The 26,446-nt window shown below is 46.6% G+C and overlaps 1 protein-coding gene and 1 long non-coding RNA gene across 2 annotated transcripts in view; both read left to right on the top strand.

Moving 5' to 3' along the window:
- The window catches only part of LOC136578717 (uncharacterized), a 91,425-nt gene that overhangs the window by 23,317 nt on the left and 41,662 nt on the right, over nt 1-26,446 (top strand). Inside the window, exons 12-14 of the mRNA XM_066578893.1 lie at nt 18,171-18,364; nt 25,221-25,318; nt 25,456-25,564. Coding sequence (XP_066434990.1) covers nt 18,171-18,364; nt 25,221-25,318; nt 25,456-25,564 — 401 coding nt within the window. The remainder of the gene's footprint in view (nt 1-18,170; nt 18,365-25,220; nt 25,319-25,455; nt 25,565-26,446) is intronic.
- LOC136578535 (uncharacterized) lies at nt 5,202-18,035 on the top strand. Its single transcript, XR_010786643.1, has 3 exons — nt 5,202-5,264; nt 17,633-17,796; nt 17,991-18,035. It is a non-coding gene; the product is annotated as an uncharacterized lncRNA (long non-coding RNA).

Genomic DNA, 26,446 nt, shown 5'->3' with positions numbered 1-26,446 from the left:
CCTTCTCCCTAACTGTAACGGAGGTGTCTGCGTGTACAGTGGACAGCATAAAGACGTCCTGTCACGCCATTTTACGGCAAGCAAGGGGTCATAGGCCAGTGCGTAAGATGCTCCTCTGTCTACATGCCTGGGAACCAGGGGTTGCCTACCCTATTTTTGCGGACAGTTCCGCAGGCCCCTGTATCTGTGGCGTGTAGCGCTCTATAAAGGGGGATAGTCGTATAAAAATTATCAGTATAAATGTGGTACCCTTTATTTAAAAATGGGCCCAAGAGCTCCCACACAATTTTCCCGTTGACGCCAATATCTTCAGGACAGTTGGGGGGATTTAATTGTCGATCCCTGCCCTCATAAATAAATAAAGTCGCACATATAACCTGCCGCACTCTCACAAATTTTATATAGCTTGACACCATATCTTGTGCGTTTCCAGGGACTGAATTGGCGAAATGATAAACGGCCTTTAAAACTCATAAGCGACTCGTCCATGGCCAAATTGTTTTGGGGGGTGTAAATGTTTTTAAAGGCATCTCTTAGTAGTGATATAAGGGGCCTTAATTTGCACAGTCTATCATACGCCGTGTCATTTCTGGGGGGGATTTGGGCATTATTGGCGAAATGAAAAAACGCATAATATTTTCATATCTGCGTCAGGGCATTATTGATGCAAATACGGGCGTCGCGTGAACGGCGCTCGTGGACCAATAGGACCGCATTGATGACTTTTTTACAAGTCCCATTAGCAGAACAAGTCCCCAAATTTTTTTTAACTCGGGGACATCTATGGCGGTCCACATTGCTGAATAAACCGACGTGGGGTGCGCAGTCATGTATTGTCCAGCGTAGGTATTAGTCTGCTGGACAATTAACTGCAGGACATCGTCGGTAATGAATAAATGTAAAAAGTTAAACGGGATAAAATTTGTAACGTCCAGATTAACGCCTGGAGTCGCTGAAAATTCTGGGATGCGGGGCGAAAAGAAACTTGCGGAACTCCACGCAGTGGCGGGCGCCGCATTACTTGGCCCCGCTGCCCCAACAACTTCCTCAACCTCCATGGCGCTAGAGGCAGAGTCGTCACTCTCAAAAAAACCCTCCTCTTCCGACTCACTGGTAGCATCGCTACCAGAACTTGAAGCAAACAGCAGCGCCTACGCTCCATTTTGTTAAAAAATTTTTTAGTGGAGGTAGACAAAAAAAAAATAGCCCCCAAAAAAGCGGACAGGGATATAATGGGGTAATTGGGGTATGAGGGAAGGTGATGGCGGGTGGTAATGTTTTTTTTTTATTTTTTTGACTCTATATGGCACACGATTTTTCTCTGCTATCTCTCTCCTGTCACAAATCTCTCTGTGCGGGGAGGAGATACGCAGGACTAATCGTGTGCCATATTTATTAAACAAATGACATGGATGGCTGTGATAGGTGTATCACAGCCACCTGTGTCAGCAGGGACCAATCACTTTGGTCCCTGCAAGTTACTATGCCAAATGCCACTTTGGCTTTGGCTGCTACTGCGCATGTGCCCCCATTTTTTTCGGCGTATGCGCAGATCAGGGTAATGCCCTGTACTTTGGGGGGACTTTAAGGGACCTTTAGGGGAGCATTTTCATCTGAAACTTCAACTTTTTAAAAAACTTTTTTGTGATCGCCGGTATCCGTTGGCTACTGAAGGTAGCCGGGAGACAGAGGATTTTAAAATTTCCCAGGCGATCTGCGCTTCTGCTTCCACTAAAGTGGAGTAACCAACGCCAGTCAGCTCCTGCAAAAGCTAATAAGGTCTTGGGGTGCATTAAAAGAGGTATAGGGGCGAAGGACGAGAACATTATCCTCCCATTATATAAGGCCCTTGTCAGGCCTCACATGGAATACTGCGCACAGTTCTGGTCACCGGTGCTCAGGAAAGATGTTACAGTGCTGGAGGGGGTTCAAAGAAGGGCAACTAAACTAATACATGGAATGACGGGACTGGAATACCCAGAGCGGCATCAAAATTGGGATAATTCACCCTGGAAAAAAGACGGCTAAGGGGCGACCAAATAACTATGTATAAATAGGGGACAATACAAGGATCTCTCCCAGGACTGTGACTGTAACAAGAGGGCATCCGCTACGTCTAGAGGAACGATGGTTTCATCACCAACATATAAGGGGGTTCTTTACTGTAAGAGCAGTGAGACTGTGGAACTCTCTGCCTAAGGATGTGGTGATGGCAAAATTGATAAGAGGAGTTTAAGAGGGAACTAGACATCTTATTAGAGTGCTAATACATTATAGGGTATAGACATTAAATAACCAGCGGGGTGGTTGTTCCAGGTCTTGGAGTCATGTAGGATCCAAAGATTATTCTGACTGCCATTATGGAGTCGGGAAGGAATTTCTTTCTCCCACAATGGGCTAAATTGGCTTCTACCTCAGTGTTGTTTTTTTTGCCTTCCTCTAGATCAACAAGGAGGGGTGGACACAGGCTGAACTAGATGGACATTGTCTTTTTTCTGCCTAACGTACTATGTTACTATGACTTCCAGTCAAAATCCTGCAGATTTTGACTGTTTTTGGACGCGGAAATGCTGTGTGATTTGCCACAGAAAATTTTCCACAGCATTTCCGCCACGTGTAAACATACCCTAAGTCAGCTTGAGGTACGCTGCCACATGCAGAGTACCCTCAGTAGTAATAGTGTCCCCTATATCAGTGGAAATATTGACTAAAAGAGCGCAGCTATCTGAGCGTTAAATCGGGTGAATAAATAGCAGCTGCGAGCACATGGCGGCTGCTATTAGTGAGAATGCTGCTCCTTCCCTTTACCAGGCGTGTCTCATAGGCGTCTATGGGAGACGCTGGCGCTGTGCTTTCAAAAGATAAGAAATGTCCTATCTTTTTGAAGCGAGAAATGTCCACGTCAAAAAATGTACCTATTGCACGTGATTTTCTAAATGCATCAAAAAAACAAACAAACGAAAAAACCCACAGGAAATCATTGTTATCCTTAGACATACCTAAATACCATATATACTCGAGTATAAGCCGAGTTTTTCAGCACAACAAAATGTTCTGTAAAAGCCCCCCCTCGGCTTATACTCGAGTGAGGTAAAAAAAACCTGCAATACTCGCCCCTCAGCCGGTGTCTGTGTCCCCGGTGCAATGCTCTCCCCGGCAGTGTGGCAAGCTGCTTCACAATGATCAGCTCAATCATTCACAGCCATTCAGTGAATGACATCACTAAATTGCTGTGGTTGGTTTATCGCGCACCAGCTGTGATTGGCCGACGCTCGATCCAGTCACAGCACTTAGTTACACAGCGCTGACAGCAGGGGAATTGAAAATCGAGCCAGGGAGATGACAGCGGGGAGAAGTCTGAAGCAGCTTGCCGCACCGCTGCCTGAGAGGTGAGTATTGCGTTATTTTTTTACCTAGTATATACTCGAGTCAATAGGTTTTACGTGGTAAGACTTATTGACTTGGCTTATACTCGGGTCGGCAAATACTCGAGTATATATGGTAATAAGGCTACGATACCCTTTGAGTATTATCCAAATTAAACTGAATGCTCTATAAGGGTGTGGCCAAAATTAGAGCAATTTTTGGCACAAACTAATCTTAGACTACAGTCTTAAAATGCAACAGATTTATCATTCCGTAGAGCCACTAATGATAAATTTGTACCGTCTAAGGCCGCTCTCACGTGTTTACAAAACACCAAGTTCGAAATTGCAGGATTTTGCCACAATTACAAGCAGCGTTTTTAAATAAATAAATCTTTTGTTATTTGTACAGCGCCAACTTATTCCGCAGCGCTTTCAGGTAATTTATTTCCCCCCAGCAAGCTGGGTACTCATTATTGACCTCAGAAGGATGGAAGGCTGAGTCAAGCTTGAGTCGGCTACCTGAACCATGCGGGGACCGAACCTGTAAACTTCAGATCGTGAGCGAGAGCTTAGGACTGCATTTCTGCAGCACACGAGGCTCTGTGGTGCAGTGTTTGGTAAATGCATCATACAGCGTTTGACAGCGCATTTTACTGCACCCCATCATTGTGATGGGTGATGAGAACGGCCGCATAATGGGTCAGAAGTAGAGATAAGCGAGCGTACTCGCTAAGGCAAACTACTCGAGCGAGTAGTGCCTTATGCGAGTACCTGCCCACTCGTCTCAAAAGATTCAGGTGCCGGTGGGGAGGAACGGGGGGGAGGGGAGATCTCTCTCCCCCCTCCGCTCACTCCCGCAACTCACCGCTCTCCCCTGCCAGCACCCAAATCTTTTGAGACGAGCGGGCAGGTATTAGCATAAGGCACTACTCACTCCAGTGGTTTGCCTTAGCGAGTACGCTCGCTCATCTCTAGTCAGAAGGAAAGACTTGATTTCAGTGGTCTCGTTTTCATTATCGAGATTCTCACCTGTTAATTATACGAGTGACAAATAGGTCTTGTCTAACATATAGCACTAGCTAATTCGATACAGGTGTTTACATGGAAAATGTTATGAAGTCAAGATTACTTTAGAGTAACCGAGGAATAAAATATGTATACATATAAAAAAGCGTTAGATTCTCCTCAGGCTGCATGTACCGATGTCCCCCTACAGAATGTGCCACCTCTCCCACTCTCCTCATTTAGGACCTAAAGAATGGTCCTCCCAAATTTTATGTTTGTACAACATCAGGAAGTTAGAGAATTAGATTAGATACACTACAGAGGGGTGCCAATACTTTTGCACTGAATAATCGAGTTGTGACCCATTTACTTTTCCTATTTAGGACCTAAAGAATGCTCCTGCCAAATTTCATGTTTGTACGACATAAGGAAGTTAGAGAATTAGTAGCGAGTCAGTGAGTGAGTGAGTCAATCAGTGAAGACTTTCCCCTTTATATAGAGAGAGACTAACTAAGTGCAGGAAAGATCGGGCAGCGCCTGTCCATCCATTTTTTTTCAAACTGCTGCAGAGTTCGATCAGCTGCTGAAAAACCTTATTCAATGCGCCGGCGAGCGTACGGCCGTCTGAAACCACCCCATTGGACAGTATTAGTAAATAAGCCCCACTGAAGCCATCACTTCTCCATATAAAGCGCACAGGAGCTCTGCCCTCTCATGTCACATGACCATCACAGGTCCTTCAGCCACAACCTAGTATTACTGCTGAGCTCCGCCCCCTCACATGACTGATCACATGGTGGTGACATCACACAGGTCCTTGCAGCTGCAGATCAGGTCCTGCTAGTAGTGCCTGGTATTCTCTCTGTTATCAGCCATTCTCCCAGCTGTAAGGTAAGCTTCCATCACGTGTTCCTGTGCTTGTAGTGACGCAGTGATACCGTCTGCTGGGGTCATACATGTTACATGTGGAGGTTCCTCCCCGCCGCTTACATCTTGTGGGTTGGGGGTCAGTATTGGGGTACGATAAGAGGAGGCGCAAATTGGGACACATTCTTCACAATGGCGCACGCGGTATACGTTTTGGAGAACTCCCCGGTACGTTAGACACTTTCCTCCTCTTCGGGACGCTGCGGAGCAGATTTACTATTGAAAATGCAACAGAACTTCCGAAAAGCTTTATGTAACTTTTGAAAACTTTTGTAAAAAAATACAAAAAAAAAATTGTGTCTGATAAAGGGGCGTGCCTCTTGTGGGAAGGGGGTGCAGCATAGATCTCATATTGTGGGCCACAATTTACATAAGATTTTGGTGCAATGTGTGGCATAAATGTCGCCAGCTAAGGTCAGCTGCCCACGGCCGGGTTGGACTCTGCATGCACCCGCAGCACAGGCTGCCCAGCCGGCGTCCGTGGGTACCGGACATTTTCTTCTTTCTCCTGTACTGCAGATGGTCCGCACCCCGAGCCGTTGGACAAACGCAGTATGGCTTTTTTTTCCCCCTTCAAATCCCTGCTTTTCCCGTGTCGTCGCTAGGCGATGACGCGTACCTGCAATCTTTTCGCAATGTCATTGCAGAAGGGCCATGTGTCGGACATCTTAAATTACGCACGGACTAAGGCCTCCTTCCCACGAGCGTGACGGGCTCTGCCGCGTAATATTCCACAGTGAAGCCCGTCACGGCGCCCCCCCAGAGACCCCATACTTACCAGCGGAAGATCGCGTGAAAACGCTTCCCCGCCCACCGCCGTCGCGTCATGTGACACGCCCACCGTGTCACGTGACGCGCCGGCCGCGTCATATGACGCGCGGCGGTAGGCGGGGAAGCGTTTTTTCACGCTATCTTCCGCTGGTTGCAGCGGGAGATAGCGTGAACGGACGGCTTCCATTGACTGCAATGGAAGCCGTCAGCGCGTACACCCGCGGCAAATAGAACATGCTGCGGGTGAGGACGGGAGATTTCACGGTGCGGAATTCCGCGGTGGAATTCCGCATCGTGAGCATTGTGCTATTAGGTTCAATAGAACCTAATAGCTGCGGGCAACGCAGCAGATTTTTGCCGCAGATTTACGCGGCGTAAATCCGTTCGTGGGAAGGAGGCCATAGAGCATGCTGCAAATTTCCCCGTGTGCAGCCGTGATATAAAGTCAGACTTGACAGTCTAACGTTTATTCAGAAGAGCCAATGTTATAAATTCACCTTTTTTTTGTTTACATACAAAAGTGGATGGGGCATGTGGCTGCCCCAGACAAACACGTTTATATATAATTTGTGATAGGCCCCGGCGTGGCTGCGAGGCCGGCGCGTCCCTCGACAGCGGGCCCCGGCGTGGCTGCGAGGCCGGCGCGTCCCTCGACAGCGGGCCCCGGCGTGGCCGCGAGGACGGCGCGTCCCTCGACAGCGGGCCCCGGCGTGGCCGCCAGGCCGGCGCGTCCCTCGACAGCGGGCCCCGGCGTGGCCGCCAGGCCGGCGCGTCCCTCAACAGCGGGCCACGGCGTGGCCGCCAGGCCGGCGCGTCCCTCGACAGCGGGCCACGGCGTGGCCGCGAGGCTGGCGCGTCCCTCATTTGGCCATATGGAAAAATAATATTATGGCTTTTAAAAAGAGATTAAAACCCCCCAACAATCCTTGCGGCCTTATGGCAAAGTAGGCCGCGTGAGGAAGGGGTTAATGGCTTTTACGGTTTTGCTCGTCTTAATGACAAACCAGCGAGAATCTAAGCTGTAAATCTGTAAGAAAAGCGGTTAACGAGGAGATGAGTGGAAACTTAATAAATGACCTTTCACACAAGAGGAAATTGCGCTACAGGACGCAGCCTATGGTTGGGCTCACACAGCCGTAAGCATAAAACGCCGCGAGCGTCACGCATCTTACAGATGTGTACCCGGCTGTGACGCTGTATACGGCCGCGTATGGTGGCGAAACTGTACTGTGCATGTCCGCGTACTCACGCAGGCGGCCATGTGCCGTATACCTGTTTTTTTGTTTCTACTTCCCGTGCCGTCGCTCTGCAATGACACATATACCTGCAGCCCATACGCAGTGTCATTGCATACGGGCATATGTGTATACATGACAGTAGAGAACAATGGGCTCTAGCTCACATATATACGTGGCAAAATAGAACATGCATAGTTACATGCATAAGGCAATGTAACTGATTGCCTCCGAGCTACCACACATCACAGTGGCGTACAGCGCCCGCGTAATATGCAATTCCAGTATAGTTGTGTGAGGCCGGCCTAATATGCCACACGCCCCATCTGGGTGCGTATTACACACTCTAAGAGCTCAGGAAAAGGAATGCCGATAGCAAGGTGATGAGACGTCCTGATTTAGGTGGGACAGTCCTGCTTTGGGACCTGATGTCCTGCTGTCCAAAGTGGGGCAGCCCTTTTTTTCCTGGAGGTCGGGTTACCATGAAGGGGATTACTTGCTGGGGTGTCGTGGTATTAGTGTGTGCACCCACACGGAATTCCCCATCTCTTTCCACTGGAGGAGAGGAGAAGGGAGAAGTAGTCCCGGCGCACACACTTCCGCCTGCAGAGTAGAGAAGCAGCAGTGCTTTGAAGACAAAAAGGAGGTAAGCAGATTAATACTGGGGCTGATATAGGGATACTACTAGTAATAGTGTCTCCTATATTGGCCTCAGTAGTAATAGTATCATTACTACAGACGCCACTCTGCACATGACAGCATACCTCAAGCTAACTTAGGTTATGTTTAAACACAAGGGAAATGCTGTGGAATGTTTGCAGCAGAAATGTCCGCATCCAAAGAGTGGTCAAAATCCACATGTCACGTCCGCTTCAAACATGCTATAACTGTAAACCAAAACATCCGCTTGGCAGTGGTCACATCACACCACCAGCAATTCTGATAAGGTCACATCCACCCTCATGCCTGTGCCACTCACTAACCCTAGTAGAACCACCATAGGAGTAAACAGAAACCTTCAAAGAATGAATCTCCGTATTTATCCGAGGAGCTGCTGGAAGAACTACTAAAACCAGATCCAGAGATGGCCTCTACCAACAACGGACAAAGGCTGAACTGAAATTAACCAGCACAGAACTCAGGTCAGGAGGGAACTAAAAACCCTCCCTGATTGCCCCCAGGTGTACTCCAACAACTGACCGACCTATCGGAGTCAAAGGAGACAAATGCACAGTCAGGCTTCAGGGTGAATTCACACGAACGTATATCCGCTCGGTTTTCACGCCCAGCCGATATACACCGTCCTCGTATGCGGGGGGAGGCTGGAAGAGCCAGGAGCAGGAACTGAGCTCCCGCCCTCTCTCTGCCTCCTCTCCGCCCCTCTGCACTATTTGCAATGGGGAGAGGCATGGTGGGGGCGGGGCTAATTCGTGAAACTTAGCCCTGCCCCCACCTCTCATTGCAAATAGTGCAGAGGGGCGGAGAGGAGACAGAGAGGGGGCGGGAGCTCAGTTCCTGCTTCTGGCTCTTCCATCCTCCCCCCCCCCCCCCCTGCACACGAGAACAACGTATGAAAATACTCTGCGTGAAAACTGAGCCGATATACGCTCGTGTGAATGCAGCCTACAACTGATGCAGCATCCCACCATTGGTACGCATTTGGACTGGAAATAAGCTGTGCATCCGCAACTGATTTTATTCTATGCGGCGTTCACCCTCACCTTCTCCGTAGGCTTCCTGCTGTCTACGTTTCCAGTGGCCTGGTCAGGTGCGACGCTGCTGGTCAGGTAATATTGGTCAGGTGCGGCGCCGCTGGTCAGGTAATATTGCTCAGGTGAGGCGCCGCTGGTCAGGTGAGGTCACTACATGCCGATGTGAATCAGATGCCGGTGAGCGCTGACTGCGGGAAGTCTTCGGCGGAGGTGAGGGGGAGCGCCGCAAAGAATGAAATCAGTTGGGTATATTTGCGCGCCTATAATACGTGCTTAATACACAGTGAATAGAACCCGTTGATTTCAATGTGATTGTTAACATTTGTCTTAGGCTGGATTCAGACGACCGTATATCGGCTCGGTTTTCACGCCGAGCCGTTATACGTTGTTTGTCTCTGCACGGGGAGGAGGATGGAAGAGCCAGGAGCAGTGCTCTGAGCTCCCGCCCCCTCTCTGCCTCCTCTCCGCCCCTCTGCACTATTTGCGATGAAGAGAGGCGGGATGGGGGTGGGTCTAATTCTCACCACTTAGTCCCGCCCCCATCCCACCTCCTTTCATTGCAAATAGTGCAGAGGGGCGGAGAGGAGGCAGAGAGGAGGCGGGGGCTCAGTTCCTGCTCCTGGCTCTTCCATCCTCCCCCCCCCCGCCCCCTGCAGATGAGGACACCGTATACCGGATCGGCGTGAAAACCGAGCCGATATACGGTCGTCTGAATCCAGCCTTAGGGCTCTTTCACACGGGCGTATTTTTCATCAGTATTTTGTGAGCCATAATCAGGAGCGGGTCCAAAATACGGAAGAAATGCAAATCTTTCCATTATACTTTCTCTCCACTTCTGGTTTTGGCTCACAAAATACTGATGAAAAATACGCCCGTGTGAAAGAGCCCTTACGGTTTTTGAAAAAATACGCAGCGAGCCAGCCCTATATGGGTGCGTGTTAGGTAGAGCAATAGGCCAGTAAAGTGAATGGGCAGTATTGCATATTTGCGCACAAAATCAATGAGCCCTTCTGTGCCAATACAATAAACCCGCAGGAGCGAGTGAAATGTGTACACAGCGTGACCGAAACCTGCGTGTGAATGAGGCCTACGTTTCAGTGTCCTTCACAGAAATAGACTTAAAATAACAAATTTTCTTAGACTTAGTTAACCCCTTAATGACACGGCCTATTTTGGCGTTGAGGACAAACGATTTTTGGTATTTTTTCATCTCCATTTTTCAACAGCCATAACTTTTTTATTTTTCTGTCGATGCGGCCGTATAACGGCTTGTTTTTATCGGTACCATTTTTGGGTACATTGACTACATTGTAAAACTTTTATTATTTTTTTTATGATCGTAGGAAGAGAAAACGCATCAATTCTGCCAGAGATTTCTGCAGTTTTTTTAGAGCGTTAATTATGCAGCATAAATGAAACAATACATTTTTTTCTGCAGGTCGGTACGGTTACAACGATGCCAAAATTGTTATATTTTTTTAGTTTTTTCCACTTTTCCACAATAAAAGCCCTTTTTTAAAAAATTATTATTTTTTACTAAACTCACTGCATTCAAAGTCCTATAACTTTTTAATTTTTCCATGAACAACGCTCTATGAGGGCTTATTTTTTGGTACTATTTTTGGGTACATACGGTTTTTTTCGTCACTTTTATTGAATTTTTTTGTGATGCAAAATGCTAAAAATTAGCATTTTGCCTCAGTTTTTTAGCGTTTTTTTTAAAACGCTTTTTGCCGTGCAGGATAAAAAGCATGTTCAATGTATTGTACGCGTCGTTACGGACGCGTCAATACCAAATATGTCGTTTTTTTTTAATGCTAATATAAGAAAAAGCATTAAAAAAGGGGGTTTTTAAATTTTTTGTTACATTTTCATTTTTTGATCTTTATTTTTCTCTTTTTTTTTTACAGCATCTGTGTCCCTCTGAGGGACTTGCACCACTGCACTCCAGATTGCTGCGATAAGGCATGGCAGGGCTACTGCCCTGCCATACCTTATCGCTTATTACAACGATCTTAGGCTATGGCAATACAGGACGCCGGTATCCAGCATGCGGTTGCCATAGCAACCAGCTGGGCTCTCGCGATGTTATCGCGAGAGCCGGCTGGTTGTCACAGAGGGAGCGCGCTCCCTCTGTGAACCCTTTCCCTGCCGCGATCTGCTTAGATCGCGGCAGGGAAGGGGTTAACGGCAGATGGGCACAACTTTGATGCCCCCCGCCGTCACAGCGGGACGCCGGCTATCACTGACAGCCGGCTCCCGCTGCGGGATAGCGCGAGATCTGCTATGATCTCGCGCTATCCCTATGACGTAAGGGTATGTCATTTTGTGGGAAGTACCCCGCTCTGATGGCGTACCCTTACGTCATGGGGTGGGAAGGGGTTAAAACTCTGGGCTAACTTATTAGATAAACAAAATGATGACAAGACGCAAACCACACGGTGGCTGGGATGGCAGACACACCTCAGATGGGCGGTCTAATTAGACCTTAAGTAGTGGGGCTTTCAGTCTGAGCTCTCATACTTGTTGCTCACCATCAGAGCTACAGGCGCTATCTTTTATTTTTTTTTGCTCTATCTCTACTACCTGGCTACTTTGTTCACAGAGTAGGGAAATAGTCAGGGGCACTCTGCCTATGCTGTAGAGTCGACCCACCTTTCTAGTTTGAGCTTAGGCAGCATTATTATCTACTTATCTTCCCTATCTCTAACTAAACTTGTGCTGCCCGCATTCGGAACACCTTTGCAATATTGGGCTATCTTTCTACACATGAGGCAGGGCTGGGCTTCTTTTGCTGACCATCTAAGGCAACTGCAGCTATGTACCCTGTAGTTGTGTACTACAGCTCATTAGTAGCCAAGTATAGGTGGTTTGGTCTATATGGCAATACTAGCTGATATACCCGGCTTTGCCCGAGTTAATTTGGTACTGGTGTTTATCTGGTGTTCACACGGAAAATCTTATGAAGTCGTGAGAGTCGTTACTTTAGAGATACCGAGGAAAAACATATGTTCACCATTTTGCATGGTTCTTTGCGTTACCCAGGAAACACCATGTGGAGGTAACCATGCGACGTTTCCTTTATATAAAATGACATCAGGAAGTAAGAGAATTAGATTACATACGTAAAATTTGGACGCTAATTCTTTTGCGCTTAGAATTGAATAATTGAGTTGGGACCCATTAACTTTTCCAATCTATGACATAATCAATGCCTGTGCCAAATTTCAAGTTTCTATGACACCGGGAAGTGAAAGAATTAGACTCCGTACATAAAATTTGGACGCTAATTGTTTTGCACTTAGAATTGAATAATCGAGTTGGGACCCATTAGCTTTTCATATTATGACACAATCAATGCCCGTGCCAAATCTCAAGTTTCTATTACACCAAGAAGTGAGACAATTAGATTTCGTACGTAAAATTTGGACGCTAATTGTTTTGCACTTAGAATTGAATAATCGAGTTGGGACCCATTAACTTTTCCTATTTATGATATAATCAATGCCCGTGCAAAATTTCACGTTTCTAAGACACCGGGAAGTGAGAGAATTAGATTTCGTACGTAAAATGTGGCCGCTAATTGTTTTGTGCTTAGAATTGAATAATCGAGTTGGGACCCATTAACTTTTTCTATTTATGACATAATCAACGCTCATGCCAAATTTCAAGTTTTTATGACCTCGGGAAGTGAGAGAATTAGATTACGTACGTAAAATATGGACGCTAATTCTTTTGCGCATAGAATTGAATCGAGTTGGGACCCATTAACCTTTCCTATTTATGACATAATCAATGCTCGTGGCAAATTTCAACTTTCTATTACACCAAGAACTGAGAGAATTAGATTCCGTACGTAAAATTTGGTTGCTAGTTCTTTTGCGCTTAGAATTGAATAATCGAGTTGGGACCCATTAGCTTTTCCTATTTATGACATAATCAATGCTCGTGCCAAATTTCTAATTTCTATGACATTGGGAAGTTGGAGAATAAGATTCCGTATGTAAAATTTGGACGCTGGTTCTTTTGCGCTAGAATTGAATAATCGAGTTGGGACCCATTAACTTTTCCTATTTATGACATATTCAATGCGCGTGCCAAATTGTAAGTTTCTATGATATTGGGAAGTGAGAGATTTAGATTGTGTGTAAAATTTCGACGCCAATTCTTTTGCGCTACAATTAAATAATCGAGTTGGGACCCAATTACTTTTCCTATTTTGGAGATAATCTATGCTCTTACCAAATTTCATGTTTCTACGACATCGGGAAGCTGGAGAATTAGTGGCGAGTCAGTCAGTGAGTCAGTGAGGGCTTTTGTCTTTATATATATATATATATATATATATATATATATATATATATATATATATATATATATAGATAGGTGTTCATTTTCAACCTGCTCATTCACCTATAAGTGCCGTTTCCTTCATCTACATCACTAACATATGACAAGAACTACTATTACAGTGATTCTTCAAGCTTTGAGTATTAAACATTATATCTCTTGGCCTATCTGGCAAACAGCTCCTGATGAACTGTTCATCATTAGTACAGGGAAATGCGTCGAGCCAGCTGATTGATGAACAACTAGACCAGAGCAGTGGATTTCTAAACCACAGAATCGGCTTGAAACATTTCTCGAAGCAGATCTATTAGCTTTAAATTGAATATTTCACCAGGCTTGCATCTATTTTCCCGATGTGAAAAGAATTGCATCAAATCCAGCACATGGCACTGTAAAGTCATCAACTGGGCTGCCTCCACTGATCATTGTCAGTGGGTCATTAGGGCTCATTCACATGGGCGTATTGGTTTATTTTTTGGTATGGGTGCAGATGACTGCAGGCTGTGTAGTGGCCCAGAGCAGCAGGGCCCCTCCATAAGTATGAATGCATTTGTCTTGTGCCTATTTATTGTCAGTGTCTTCTATGTGAGTGAATTTGATGTGTATTGTACCTCTGCAGCACTGAATGGGTTACTGTCTGGGTTATGACAGGAAAATTTATCTTGTGGTGTGTCATGTGACCATGTAATAATATAATATATATATATGTATATATATATATATATATATATATATATATATATATATATATATATATATACACTACCGTTCAAAAGTTTGGGGTCACATTGAAATGTCCTTATTTTTGAAGGAAAAGCACTGTACTTTTCAATGAAGATAACTTTAAACTAGTCCTAACTTTAAACAAATGCACTCTATACATTGCTAATGTGGTAAATGACTATTCTAGCTGCAAATGCCTGTTTTTTTGTGCAAAATCTACAAAGGTGAATAGAGGCCCATTTCCAGCAACTATCACTCCAGTGTTCTAATGGTACAATGTGTTTGCTCATTGGCTCAGAAGGCTAATTGATGATTAGAAAACCCTTGTGCAATCATGTTCACACATCTGAAAACAGTCTAGCTCGTTACAGAAGCTACAAAACTGACCTTCCTGTGAGCAGATTGAGTTTCTGGAGCATCACATTTGTGGGGTCAATTAAACGCTCAAAATGGCCAGAAAAAGAGAACTTTCATCTGAAACTCGACAGTCTATTCTTGTTCTTAGAAATGAAGGCTATTCCATGCGAGAAATTGCTAAGAAATTGAAGATTTCCTACAACGGTGTGTACTACTCCCTTCAGAGGACAGCACAAACAGGCTCTAACCAGAGTAGAAAAAGAAGTGGGAGGCCGCGTTGCACAACTAAGCAAGAAGATAAGCACATTAGAGTCTCTAGTTTGAGAAACAGACGCCTCACAGGTACCCAACTGGCATCTTCATTAAATAGTACCCGCAAAACACCAGTGTCAACATCTACAGTGAAGAGGCGGCTGCGGGATTTTGGGCTTCAGGGCAGAGTGGCAAAGAAAAAGCCATATCTGAGACTGGCCACTAAAAGAAAAAGATTAAGATGGGCAAAAGAACACAGACATTGGACAGAGGAAGACTGGAAAAAAGTGTTGTGGACGGATGAATCCAAGTTTGAGGTGTTTGGATCACAAAGAAGAACGTTTGTGAGACGCAGAACAAATGAAAAGATGCTGGAAGAATGCCTGACGCCATCTGTTAAGCATGGTGGAGGTAATGTGATGGTCTGGGGTTGCTTTGGTGCTGGTAAGGTGGGAGATTTGTACAGGGTAAAAGGGATTCTGAATAAGGAAGGCTATCACTCCATTTTGCAACGCCATGCCATACCCAGTGGACAGCGCTTGATTGGAACCAATTTCATCCTACAACAGGACAATGACCCTAAACACACCTCCTAATTGTGCAAGAACTATTTACAGCAGAAGCAGGCAGCTGGTATTCTATCGGTAATGGAGTGGCCAGCGCAGTCACCAGATCTGAACCCCATTGAGCTGTTGTGGGAGCAGCTTGACTGTATGGTACGCCAGAAGTGCCCATCCAACCAATCCAACTTGTGGGAGATGCTTCTAGAAGCGTGGGGTGCAATTTCACAAGCTTACCTCAACAAATTAACAGCTAGAATGTCAAAGGTGTGCAATGCTGTAATTGCTGCAAAAGGAGGATTCTTTGACGAAAGCAAAGTTTGATGTAAAAACAATGTTATTTCAAATACAAATCATTATTTCTAACCTTGTCAATGTCTTGACTCTATTTTCTATTCATTTCACAACGCATGGTGGTGAATAAGTGTGACTTTTCATGGAAAACACAAAATTGTTTGGGTGACCCCAAACTTTTGAACGGTAGTGTATATATATAATGATTGCAAGGGGTCTTAGTCTGGGGAGATCTGAGAGACCTGGAGTGATTAGGAGAACTGTGCCTGGTCCTACAAGGAGCCCCAGGATGGAAGAGGCTGAGTGATTGCCTCGTGGTCCCTGGGCCCAATTTACCCAGGCCTTTATGCTAGTGACTTGGAGGATTGCAAGTGTGCGAGAACCCACCATGCAGCACTGAGTGCCTTTTCCTAAACGTGAGTGTGTACCTGTAGAGAGAGAAAGAAAGAAGTTTGCGGGGAACCGTGTCACGCAGATAACCCAACTACGGATCATCTGGAGCAACCCGAGAGAGCCTCCCTGTCTTACCACTAGTTTGCCGGCACCAGTGTCCTGATGGTGGCTGTAGGGTTTTAGGTACGGCTGCTGATGACTGCAGGCTATAGGGTTTTAGGTACGGCTGCTGATGACTGCAGGCTGTAGGGTTTTAGGTACGGCTGCTGATGACTGCAGGCTATAGGGTTTTAGGTACGGCTGCTGATGACTGCAGGCTGTAGGGTTTTAGGTACGGCTGCTGATGACTGCAGGCTGTAGGGTTTTAGGTACGGCTGCTGATGACTGCAGGCTGTAGGGTTTTAGGTACGGCTGCTGATGACTGCAGGCTGTAGGGTTTTAGGTACGGCTGCTGATGACTGCAGGCTGTAGGGTTTTAGGTACGGCTGCTGATGACTGCAGGCTGTAGGGTTTTAGGTACGGCTGCTGATGACTGCAGGCTGTAGGGTTTTAGGTACGGCTGCTGATGACTGCAGGCTGTAGGGTTTTAGGTACGGCTGCTGATGACTGCAGGCTGTAGGGTTTTAGGTACGGCTGCTGATGACTGCAGGCTGTAGGGTTTTAGGTACGGCTGCTGATGACTGCAGGCTGTAGGGTTTTAGGTACGGCTGCTGATGACTGCAGGCTGTAGGGTTTTAGGTACGGCTGCTGATGACTGCAGGCTGTAGGGTTTTAGGTACGGCTGCTGATGACTACAGGCTGTAGGGTTTTAGGTACGGCTGCTGATGACTGCAGGCTGTAGGGTTTTAGGTACGGCTGCTGATGACTGTAGGGTTTTAGGTACGGCTGCTGATGACTGCAGGCTGTAGGGTTTTAGGTACGGCTGCTGATGACTGCAGGCTGTAGGGTTTTAGGTACGGCTGCTGATGACTGCAGGCTGTAGTGTTCAGGAACGGGTGCAGATGGCTGCAGGGTTTAGGTTCGGGTATGGGTACCCCTGACTGCAGGCTGTGAGGTATAGGTACGGGTACAGATGACTGCAGGCTTTAGGGTTGGGGTCTTGAGGGATTACATTGAGCTGGAAAATAATAATAAACAACGGCTGTCACTAATCAGAGATGTCACCTGTGATCACTGGAGGTAAAGGCAGTGTTATACAGGATAACGATCAGCCAAAATAAATCACTTAGTAAGCTATTTTCACTGGTAGTTGTCTTGTGTAAACACGGGACTCAACAAGGTATTGAGGAAGAAATTTCGTGAGTCGTTGCTGTGTTTCGGCTCACTGAAACTAAATGGCTTGTGAGTGACTCGCTCTCAGTGTAAACATGCAGTTGTTCATCTTTTTTTGCACCCGGCCCCTGAGCCGTTAGCTGCGCCCCTGTGCTAGGCGGTTGTCTGAGGTGTTATATTGCCTTTTCTAGGGGTTTTCCTACCTCAGACAATTATCGCGCATCCGCAGGATCTGCTATACATCTCATAGATGCCCCTGTCCGGTGGATACAACTGTCCATGTTGGGATCCCTTCTAGTCCATGTGGTGACGGCTCTGAGAAGCTTTTCTCTGGCTGCTCTATAATTGAGGTTCTGTATATCACATCAGATGATGTCCCTGCAGGATTTACAGCCGCTCCTTTCTTCATAAAGGTTCCTGCGGTTCTACAACCTCCAGTTCATCCCGTTTTCTCATCTTCTCCTCCAATCCGCTCCTTCTCCTGAATGACCCACCAAGGATGGCCGAGGACAGGAAGGAGATCAGCAGAAGAATATTAGACTTCACCTTGGAGATCCTCTACCTGCTGACCGGAGAGGTGAGCGCTTCTACATTTCCAACATTGTTATCTCTTCCACAATGTGAGGGTAGCAGTGGTATTTCGTAGTTTGAAGTGTAATGAGGGCAGTTTGAGTGGAAGGGGGGGCAGATAGTAATCCTCTAGAAAGGGGCATGTGACGTCACTTATTATTGTGTACATGATGATATTTCTCGGTGTCTCTCCATACACAGGATTACACAATAGTGAAGAAGACTTCGGGGGACGGTGTGACTCCCATCATCCATCTCCAGGAGTCAGGAGGATGGAGCAGGAGTCATTTCCCCATCACAAAGCCTCCCTCCCCGATATATGAGCAGAAGATCCTAGAGCTCACCAACAAGATGATGGAGCTGCTGACAGGAGAGGTGATGCTGCGGGGGATGGGGGACATTATACAGTAACAGGAGGGGTCTGGGTGATGACTGGATATTGTGTTGTCAGGTTCCTATAAGGTGTCAGGATGTGGCTGTCTATTTCACCATGGAGGAGTGGGAGTATATAGGAGGACACCAGGATCTGTACGAGGAGGTCATGATGGAGGACCACCGGACGCTTACATCACAGGGTAAGAAGGATTATTCATATGTTGCCCAATACTGTTTCTACTAACAGCCTTTTTAAGCCCTAAGGGAAATTTCCCAAGTTCAGAAAGAAAAAAATATGGGGAGCACCTTTTTTCGGCCCTGTCTTTTGCATCTGTAATGCGACTGTGTGTCTCCTGACTTGAACTCCAAGTATCATAGATTCCTGTGCGCGCTCCCACAGAGATAAATGGAAGTATGCACGATTCTAAAAAGAGTTAAGTTTGCTGTGTCTGCACTAACTTTGTAGCCATAGCTTATCCCTGGAGAATGTGGCCATTAGTCCCTGGTCATAGAAACTCCCGAAGAGGGACAAATGGATGACTTCTGTAAATTGGGAATCCTAGTGAGATGCATAAAAGGACAGTGAACTATTTCATATTCGTAGTCCTTATCCCCTCACTGCCTAGTCACAGACATGTCATTTTCTTAATAGACTGATGGATGGCTCTAGAAATCAGGGCTAAGGACTACAGATATAAAATATGACTTCCAAAAACTGGTTCAGATCCTGGCGGTGGATCTAGTCTGAGTGTCCATCCTTTGCCCTTACTGAGCTCAAGGATGCAGAAGAACCTAAGGCCGGCTTCACACGAGCGTGACGGGCTCCGCCGCGGAATATTCCGCAGTGAAGCCCGTCACGGCGCCCCCCAGAGACCCCATACTTACCAGCGGAAGATAACGTGAAGACGCTTCCCCGCCCACCGCCGTCGCGTCATGTGACACGCCCACCGCGTCACATGACACGGCCGGCCGTGTCACGTGACGCGCCGGCCGTGTCACGTGACGCGCTGGCCGCGTCATATGACGCGCGGCGGTAGGCGGGGAAGCGTTTTTTCACGCTATCTTACGCTGGTTGCAGCGCGAGATAGCGTGAACGGACGGCTTCCATTGACTGCAATGGAAGCTGTCAGCGCGTACACCCGCGGCAAATAGAGCATGCCGCGGGTGAGAACGGGAGATTTCACGGTGCGTAATTCCGCGGTGGAATTACGCATCGTGAGCATTGTGGTATTAGGTTCAATAAATTAGGTGGGCAATAAAGTTTTTCTGGAATCAACCCCTGAGTGCTGCTCTTATCTACTCTCCTTTGCTATTTGGAATACGGTCCAGGATCCAGGACTCTTGAGAGCGAGCACCTTCTGGAGTGGAATATCTTCCCTGGAGATATACAGGGTTTACGTGTGCTGTGATCCAATCATTATTTGGGATTGCAGGTTCAATAGAACCTAATAGCAGGGGGCAACGCAGCAAATTTTTGCCGCGAATTTACGCGACGTAAATCTGTTCGTGGGAAGGAGGCCTAAGGCTATCCATACACAGGAGATTGACCAAAGGAGCTTGTTCAACTGATTAGTTATGTCTTCTGATCCTCCCATACGCATGCATGCTTGGATCAGCTGCAAGCCCGTCGGGGTGGGGAACTCACTCTATATCTTTCCTACTTGAAAGGGGTTGCCCCACTGTTTATTATTAATGACCTATCCTCTGGATAGGTCACCAATATCAAATTGATGGAGATCCCTGCTGATCAGCTGATCCCCAGGGCTAATCATTGTCAGTATGGAGCCGTTTTGTTGGCAGAAGTAGACCGCTTCGGACAGTGCACAGTGGCCCAAGCTGAAATTACATGCTTAGTCCCACTGAAGTGAATGGGACTTGGCATGTAATACCAGCTGGGGTCACTGCATGGAGCTGCCTGCTTCTGGCAACAAAGACTGCTCCATACTGATAAGGATTAGCTCTGGGGATCAGCTTATCAGAAGGGATCCCCATCGATCTGTTATTATTAACCTATACTGAAGTTAGGTCATCGATCGTAAAAAGTGGGACAACCACTTTAATGGATATTGGATATGTAAGGTTGTATTCTCAAAAAGAAGAGTTGGTCCTGCATTTTCCAGCAGGATAATGTTCGGCCGCACACCCAAGGGGGTCACAGGAATGTCTCCACAACCTTGTTACACTTCCATGGCCTGTCTGGCAGATTTTTTTGCTGTTTGTCCCGATTTAGGATAACATGACCCTGGCATGGCAGAGCTGTGCGGTCCTAGCAGATCCAGCCAGATCAGCTCTGTTAGTGACTGCTGTAATACTAGGAAAGTGATTCCCAACAAGGGTGCTGCGATACTCTGGTGTGCCGCGAGAGGCTGCCAGGGGTGCCGCGGCTCACTGGTTGGTAATCACATCGGTAGTGGGGACATGTAAGACACTGCTGGAGGAATGCTGCCAGGAGCAGAGACCGAGCAGAAGCACAGCTCCGCTCACAAGGGACATGCAAGACGCAGCTAAAGGACCTTCAAGGACCTGGAGGAAAGCAGCCAATGGGGAGCTAGGGGTGTGTCAGGGGCGCTCCTACATCCCTGCACTGTCAAACCCCTACCTTCCTGGTGGCATCAAGATACACCAGTACCAGGAGGAGGTAAGTATATGGGTTGGTGGGGTTAATGCTATTACTGGAGAGGGGGTGAAATGTTGTTACTAGGGGGGATGAAATGTTAGTACTCGGATGTGTTATTGTTATTACTGGGGGGTTAATGTTATTACTGGTGGAGGGTTTAATGTTACTGGGGGGGGGTTAATGTTATTACTGGGGGGGGTTAAGGTTGTTACTGGGGGGGTTAATGTTACTACTGAAGGGAGGTTAATGTTATTACTGGAGCGGGGTTATTATTTTTGCTGGGTGTACTGTGTGGTTAATGTTGTTACTAGGGGTCGATATTGCTGCTAGGGCTGCAATGGGGATCGCTATTGCTGCTGGGGCCGCAATGGGGGTCGCTATTGCTGCTGGGGCCGCAATGGGGGTCGCTATTGCTGCTGGGGCCGCAATGGGGGTCGCTATTGCTGCTGGGGCCGCAATGGGGGTCGCTATTGCTGCTGGGGCCGCAATGGGGATCGCTATTGCTGCTGGGGCCGCAATGGGGGTCGCTATTGCTGCTGGGGCCGCAATGGGGGATCGGTATTGCTGCTGGGGCCGCAATGGGGGATCGGTATTGCTGCTGGGGCCGCAATGGGGGATCGGTATTGCTGCTGGGGCCGCAATGGGGGATCAGTATTGCTGCTGGGGCCGCAATGGGGGTCGCTATTGCTGCTGGGGCCGCAATATGGGTCGCTATTGCTGCTGGGGCCGCAATGGGGGTCGCTATTGCTGCTCGGGTCGCAATGGGGGTCGCTATTGCTGCTGGGGCCGCAATGGGGGTCACCTGTTACTGCAATAATTACTACCATGGCCACTGTGGGGTTCACCATTACTACTGGGGCCACCAATATAGGGGGTTGCCATTACTACTGGGGCCACCAATATAGGGGGTCGCTTCTACTAGTGAGGCCACCAATATAGGGGGTTGCTATTACTAGTGGGGCCACCAATATAGGGAGTCGCTATTACTACTGGGGCCACCAACATGGGGGTGGGACACTTACTACACGGGGCGGATTAGTTGTGTAATATATAGTAGCTGTAGCAGCAATTTTGAAATTCATCCACACGGTGTGGAAATAATCTATACAAAACCCGTGTGGACACCGACATGAAGTGCGGGATTTAATTTCGCAGCATGTTAATTTTAAATATAATGTATATCAATAGCCCACCCAGCGCTCTTCCTTGTGTGTGTTTTTTAAACAGCCGTGTCCTTTTTTGGACGGAGGTAAAAATCATATGTCGTAATAAGCCACACTCTAGCCACGCCCCTGACCACACCATAGCCACACCCCTAACCACACACCCCTTTTGATCATGATGCCGCACCATAAAAACTTTTCCCCAGGGGTGCCCCAAGGCTGAAAAGATTGGGAAACACTGGGAGATGTTTTTTGCCCTGTCACTGGGGATCCTATGGATACCCCAGTTATAGTAAAGTTAAAAAAAGAAAGAGAAAAAGATGTGTGTGAATATATAGATATATGTAATGACCCCTGGAGGTTTTGTATGACGTCAGAGGGAACATATGTTAAAAAACAATAGTTATAAAATAAGTATAAAAGAATTACAGAATAAAGGCGACTTCTCACGAGCATATACAGACGTGCCTGCGCTTCAGCACAATGTGCGTATTTTACTGTACCACGTCTGTCAGTAGGGCAGGACATAGCCATGCTCTGATTTAAATGACTATTTAGCCTCTTGAGTTCCAGATGTGTTCTTCCTCCGGTGAAATTGCACAGCGTATTGTGCATTTCCTTGCGTATAGCATTTGCGCACCCTCCATAGACTTCTATGGGTACCTCTGGTGTGCAAATGCGCACAAATGTAGAGCATGCTTTGTTTTGGGTTTTTTTGCACACGCAAAATATGTAAATGTGTACAAAGCCATTGTCAGCAATGGGTTCTATTCTTTACATATTGTGCGTGCAAATATGTCTATGTGAAGCCATCCTAAAATGTAAAAAAATTATGAAAAAAGAAAATCACCCATCGCCAAACTAAACCATCACCACATACGCCCTGTAATCCGAGACTATACAAATCTAAAACAGCCGAAACTAAATGAACCCATTCCTGTACTTTATTTTGGTGCAAATTTTTAAAAAATCTTCCCCCCCCCCCCTTAATAAAACTAAAACTATTCTTAAAAAATTATGTGAAAAAGATGTAAAAAAAAAAATAACCGTATATGTCAAGAAAAAAAACGTAGCAAAATTAATTTGGTAGCTGCAGCAAAAAAAAAAGTCAGGGTGGATTTACACGAGGGTCTTTATGTGCGTACAATTGTGCGCACAAAAACACGTGCCTATTAGAACCATTGGTTTCCTATGGCGTGTTCACATGTCCTCGTTTTACAGGCGTGCAAATGCACTTACCTGCAAAACATAGGACATGCGTGCACCACAGGTCCGTGGTGCACATCAATATTCCCCAGCGGGGAGTCCCTTTGTCACTGAACACTGTGACAGCACTGACAAGGGGACTCCCCGCAGGGAGTAAAGCATGACAGAGGATTTCTTCATCTCCGCGGAGAGTAAAGAATCAGCTGTAACAGCGGATCGTGATGAAAGCAATGGGCTGCCAACAGGCCCTGCAGGGATTTTCAGTGAAGGACTTTAAATATAAGCCCTTCCCTGAAAATCATCCCTAGAATGTGTTAAAAATAAAAAAATATATATACTTACCTCTCCGTAGCTGCTGGGGCTCAGGCGCGTCCAGCCTATCTTCTCCCTGCACTGCTCTGTCTCAGCAGGCGGGGATTTAAAATCCCCGCCTGCTGAAAGGGCTGTATCTGATTGGCTAAGCACTCAGCCAATCACAGGCAGCTCTTGGCCATTCATAGATGAGGAAATCCTCTGCCGCAGCTGTCACAGCTGTGGCAGGGGATTCTTTACTCCCCACAGGGAGTCCCCTTGTAACTGAACACTGTGACAGTGCTGTCACAGTGTTCAGTGACGAGGGGACCCCCCACGGGAAATATTTACACGGCAGCGGCGGAGAGGTGAATGTATGTGTATACAATATTTTTATTTTTTTTTACCCAAACCACGGGTGATTTTCAGGGAAGGGCTTATATTTCAAGCACTTCCCTGAAAATCACTGCAGGGGTTGCCAGCATCCTACTGTACAGCATCCAGTGAAAGCAACGCTGCACGTACCTGCATTCATACGTGTTTGTACACATGCGTGGGTGCGCAGCTTTGTGGCCACCTATGTACGGCACACGCACACACTCGTGTGAATTCACCCTCAGACTGCAAAACCACCACATGGGTAAAACCCCTAAAAAGTGTCTGGTCCTTTTGGACCAAAACACCCCGGCCCTTAAAGGGGTTCTAGTGCTTTACAATGTATTGGAAAAAGAAATACCTTTTAAAAAACTGCTTTCTATTGCCATCTTTGGAGCCCTATAACTTGGTAATGTTTCTTCTGATATAGCTGTATGAGTGCTCAGTTGTTTGCGGGGTGACCAGTCGTTTTTATTGGTACCATCTTGGGGTGCATACAACTTTTTGATCACTTTTTAATATAAATTTTTCTTGAATACTGGATGACAAAAAAAAAAATAACGCAATTTTGGTATTGTTTATCTTTTCTTTTCCTTTCTGGGACAGTGTTCACCCTAGGGGATTAATGATGTGATATTTCAATAAATTTGACTTTTATGCTGGTAGCTATGCCATGTTTAATTTTTTTGTTTCTATTTTGTTTTTTTTACTTTTTTTATGTGACAAAGTGGAAAATGGGGGGGGGGTTGTTTTTGTTTTACTTTTAATATTTATTGTATTCATTTAAAGAACTTTATTTGATGTATTCTTACTTTCTTTTTATTTGGGGGATTTGAACTTTGGTATTGTTTGATCATTCATGCAGTTTAATAGGTCCATGAATTTTCCTACAAAGGAGAATGGAGTGTTATATCTCAGAGGTTCCTGTCTCCCGTCAAGGAGGCGAGCCGGTTATCCTGGTGCTGTTAGTGCCCATAGTAGGGGTTCCCAGTAAATCTAATGCTATCCTCCAGCCTGCAGCTTTCTCCAGCACCTCAGTGGTTTCCTGGAGGAGATGAAGCTTTAGTTGTTTCCTTACTACAGGTTCTCCGTCTGACTGATATCAGATGAGGGTCGTCACTGCGGGTTCCTCTCCTAAAATTTACATTTCCTTAATGAAATATATGATAATAGAAAACCATCTTAATCTAGAAATATCCAAGTCTCTTCCACCTGCTGAGGATGGCATGCTGAGGAAGAAGTGAAAGCTGAGTCTCTATATAGACCAGCAGCTCTGAGCCGGGGATCTCAGTGTGGGGCTGACTGTATTCTGTTGGTATAGAAGTGACGGTGCAGAGAGCCGTGTGTGATCTATAGATATACAGGAGCTCATGTAGTCATCACTGTGTGCTTGTGTCACCACAGATGGAGTCAGTAGGAGAAATGCTCTGGAGAGATGTCCCCGTCCGCTGTATTCCCTGGGCTGTCCAGAGGAAGATCCCAATGTCCTAGAGGACCATCAGGTAGATGATGAGGAGCCCTATACCAGATCTATATAGCGGGTCCTGCAGTTATAGATTTTGGGGGTCTCTTCTGGTGATCTGTTAGATTTTCCTCCTGTCTGCTGTATTGTACTGAATTATTACATATGATAAATCAGGGGGAAGATCTGACTGCTATTAAAGTGGAGGTAGAAGAAGAGTGGAAGCCGGGGGATCACCCGTGGATGAGAGACATGAAGGAGGAGATTCCAGTAGATGTTACCGCAGGTATGTATTAATGAATTGAGAAAGTGTATTTAAAGGTTTCTTAAGATGAGGCTCCATTTTTTAGCTATATTAAAGTAACAGCGGGGATGAGTGTTATCACCGATCCCAGCTGCCTGCCAGTTTATGAGCCTGAGCCATCCACAGGACGTAAGTTTATATCCTGTTGCATTAAGTGCCACCCAGCCAGGACATAAACTTACATCATGTGGCATGAAGGCGATTAAATGCCCATCATTTATTAAAAAAATAAAAGTTTTGGTAGACCGAAGTCAGGAAGGCAAATACAAGATTAAAATTGCCCTTGTTCTTAAGGCCAAAGTTTGTAAAGGGCTAATTATGGAATAGGATAACGGCATCCTGAGCAATTATCTTTTTAGGTATGCTGCACCTTTTAATATGCATCAAACCCCATATGTGTGTTCCCCCTCATGTCCATGGGCAAATTCGGATTTTAAATTTGCAGCGTTTCTCCCGCACGCGGATCCGCACCCCATAGGGATGCATTAGACACCTGCAGGTGGTTAAATACCTGCGGATGTCATTTTTCCCTCCGTGCAGGAAAAAATCCGGACATGCTCCATTTAGATGCGGGTCTCCCGCGGGGACGGCTCCCGCAGGCTTCTATTGAAACCAATGGAAGCCGTCCGAATCCGCAGGAGACCCGCGTCTGAATTAAACTCCCCTGCTCCGAGCGACGCAGGTCTTCCTTCCTTCGCGGCCGGAAACTTCTTTCTTCGGCCCGGCGGATGTGCCCAGCGCATGCGCGCGGCACACAGCCGACGTGCTGAGCACATCCGCTGGGCCAAAGAAAGCAGACCGGCCGCGATGGAAGGAAGACACGCACGGACCGCTGCAGGTGAGTTTATTCTTATTTTTTAGCAT

Source organism: Eleutherodactylus coqui, chromosome 9 (assembly GCF_035609145.1).
Source record: "Eleutherodactylus coqui strain aEleCoq1 chromosome 9, aEleCoq1.hap1, whole genome shotgun sequence".
NCBI classification, from domain to species: domain Eukaryota; kingdom Metazoa; phylum Chordata; class Amphibia; order Anura; family Eleutherodactylidae; genus Eleutherodactylus; species Eleutherodactylus coqui.
Note: the sequence above shows the minus strand (reverse complement) of the source record. Positions and strands in the feature narration are given on the sequence as shown.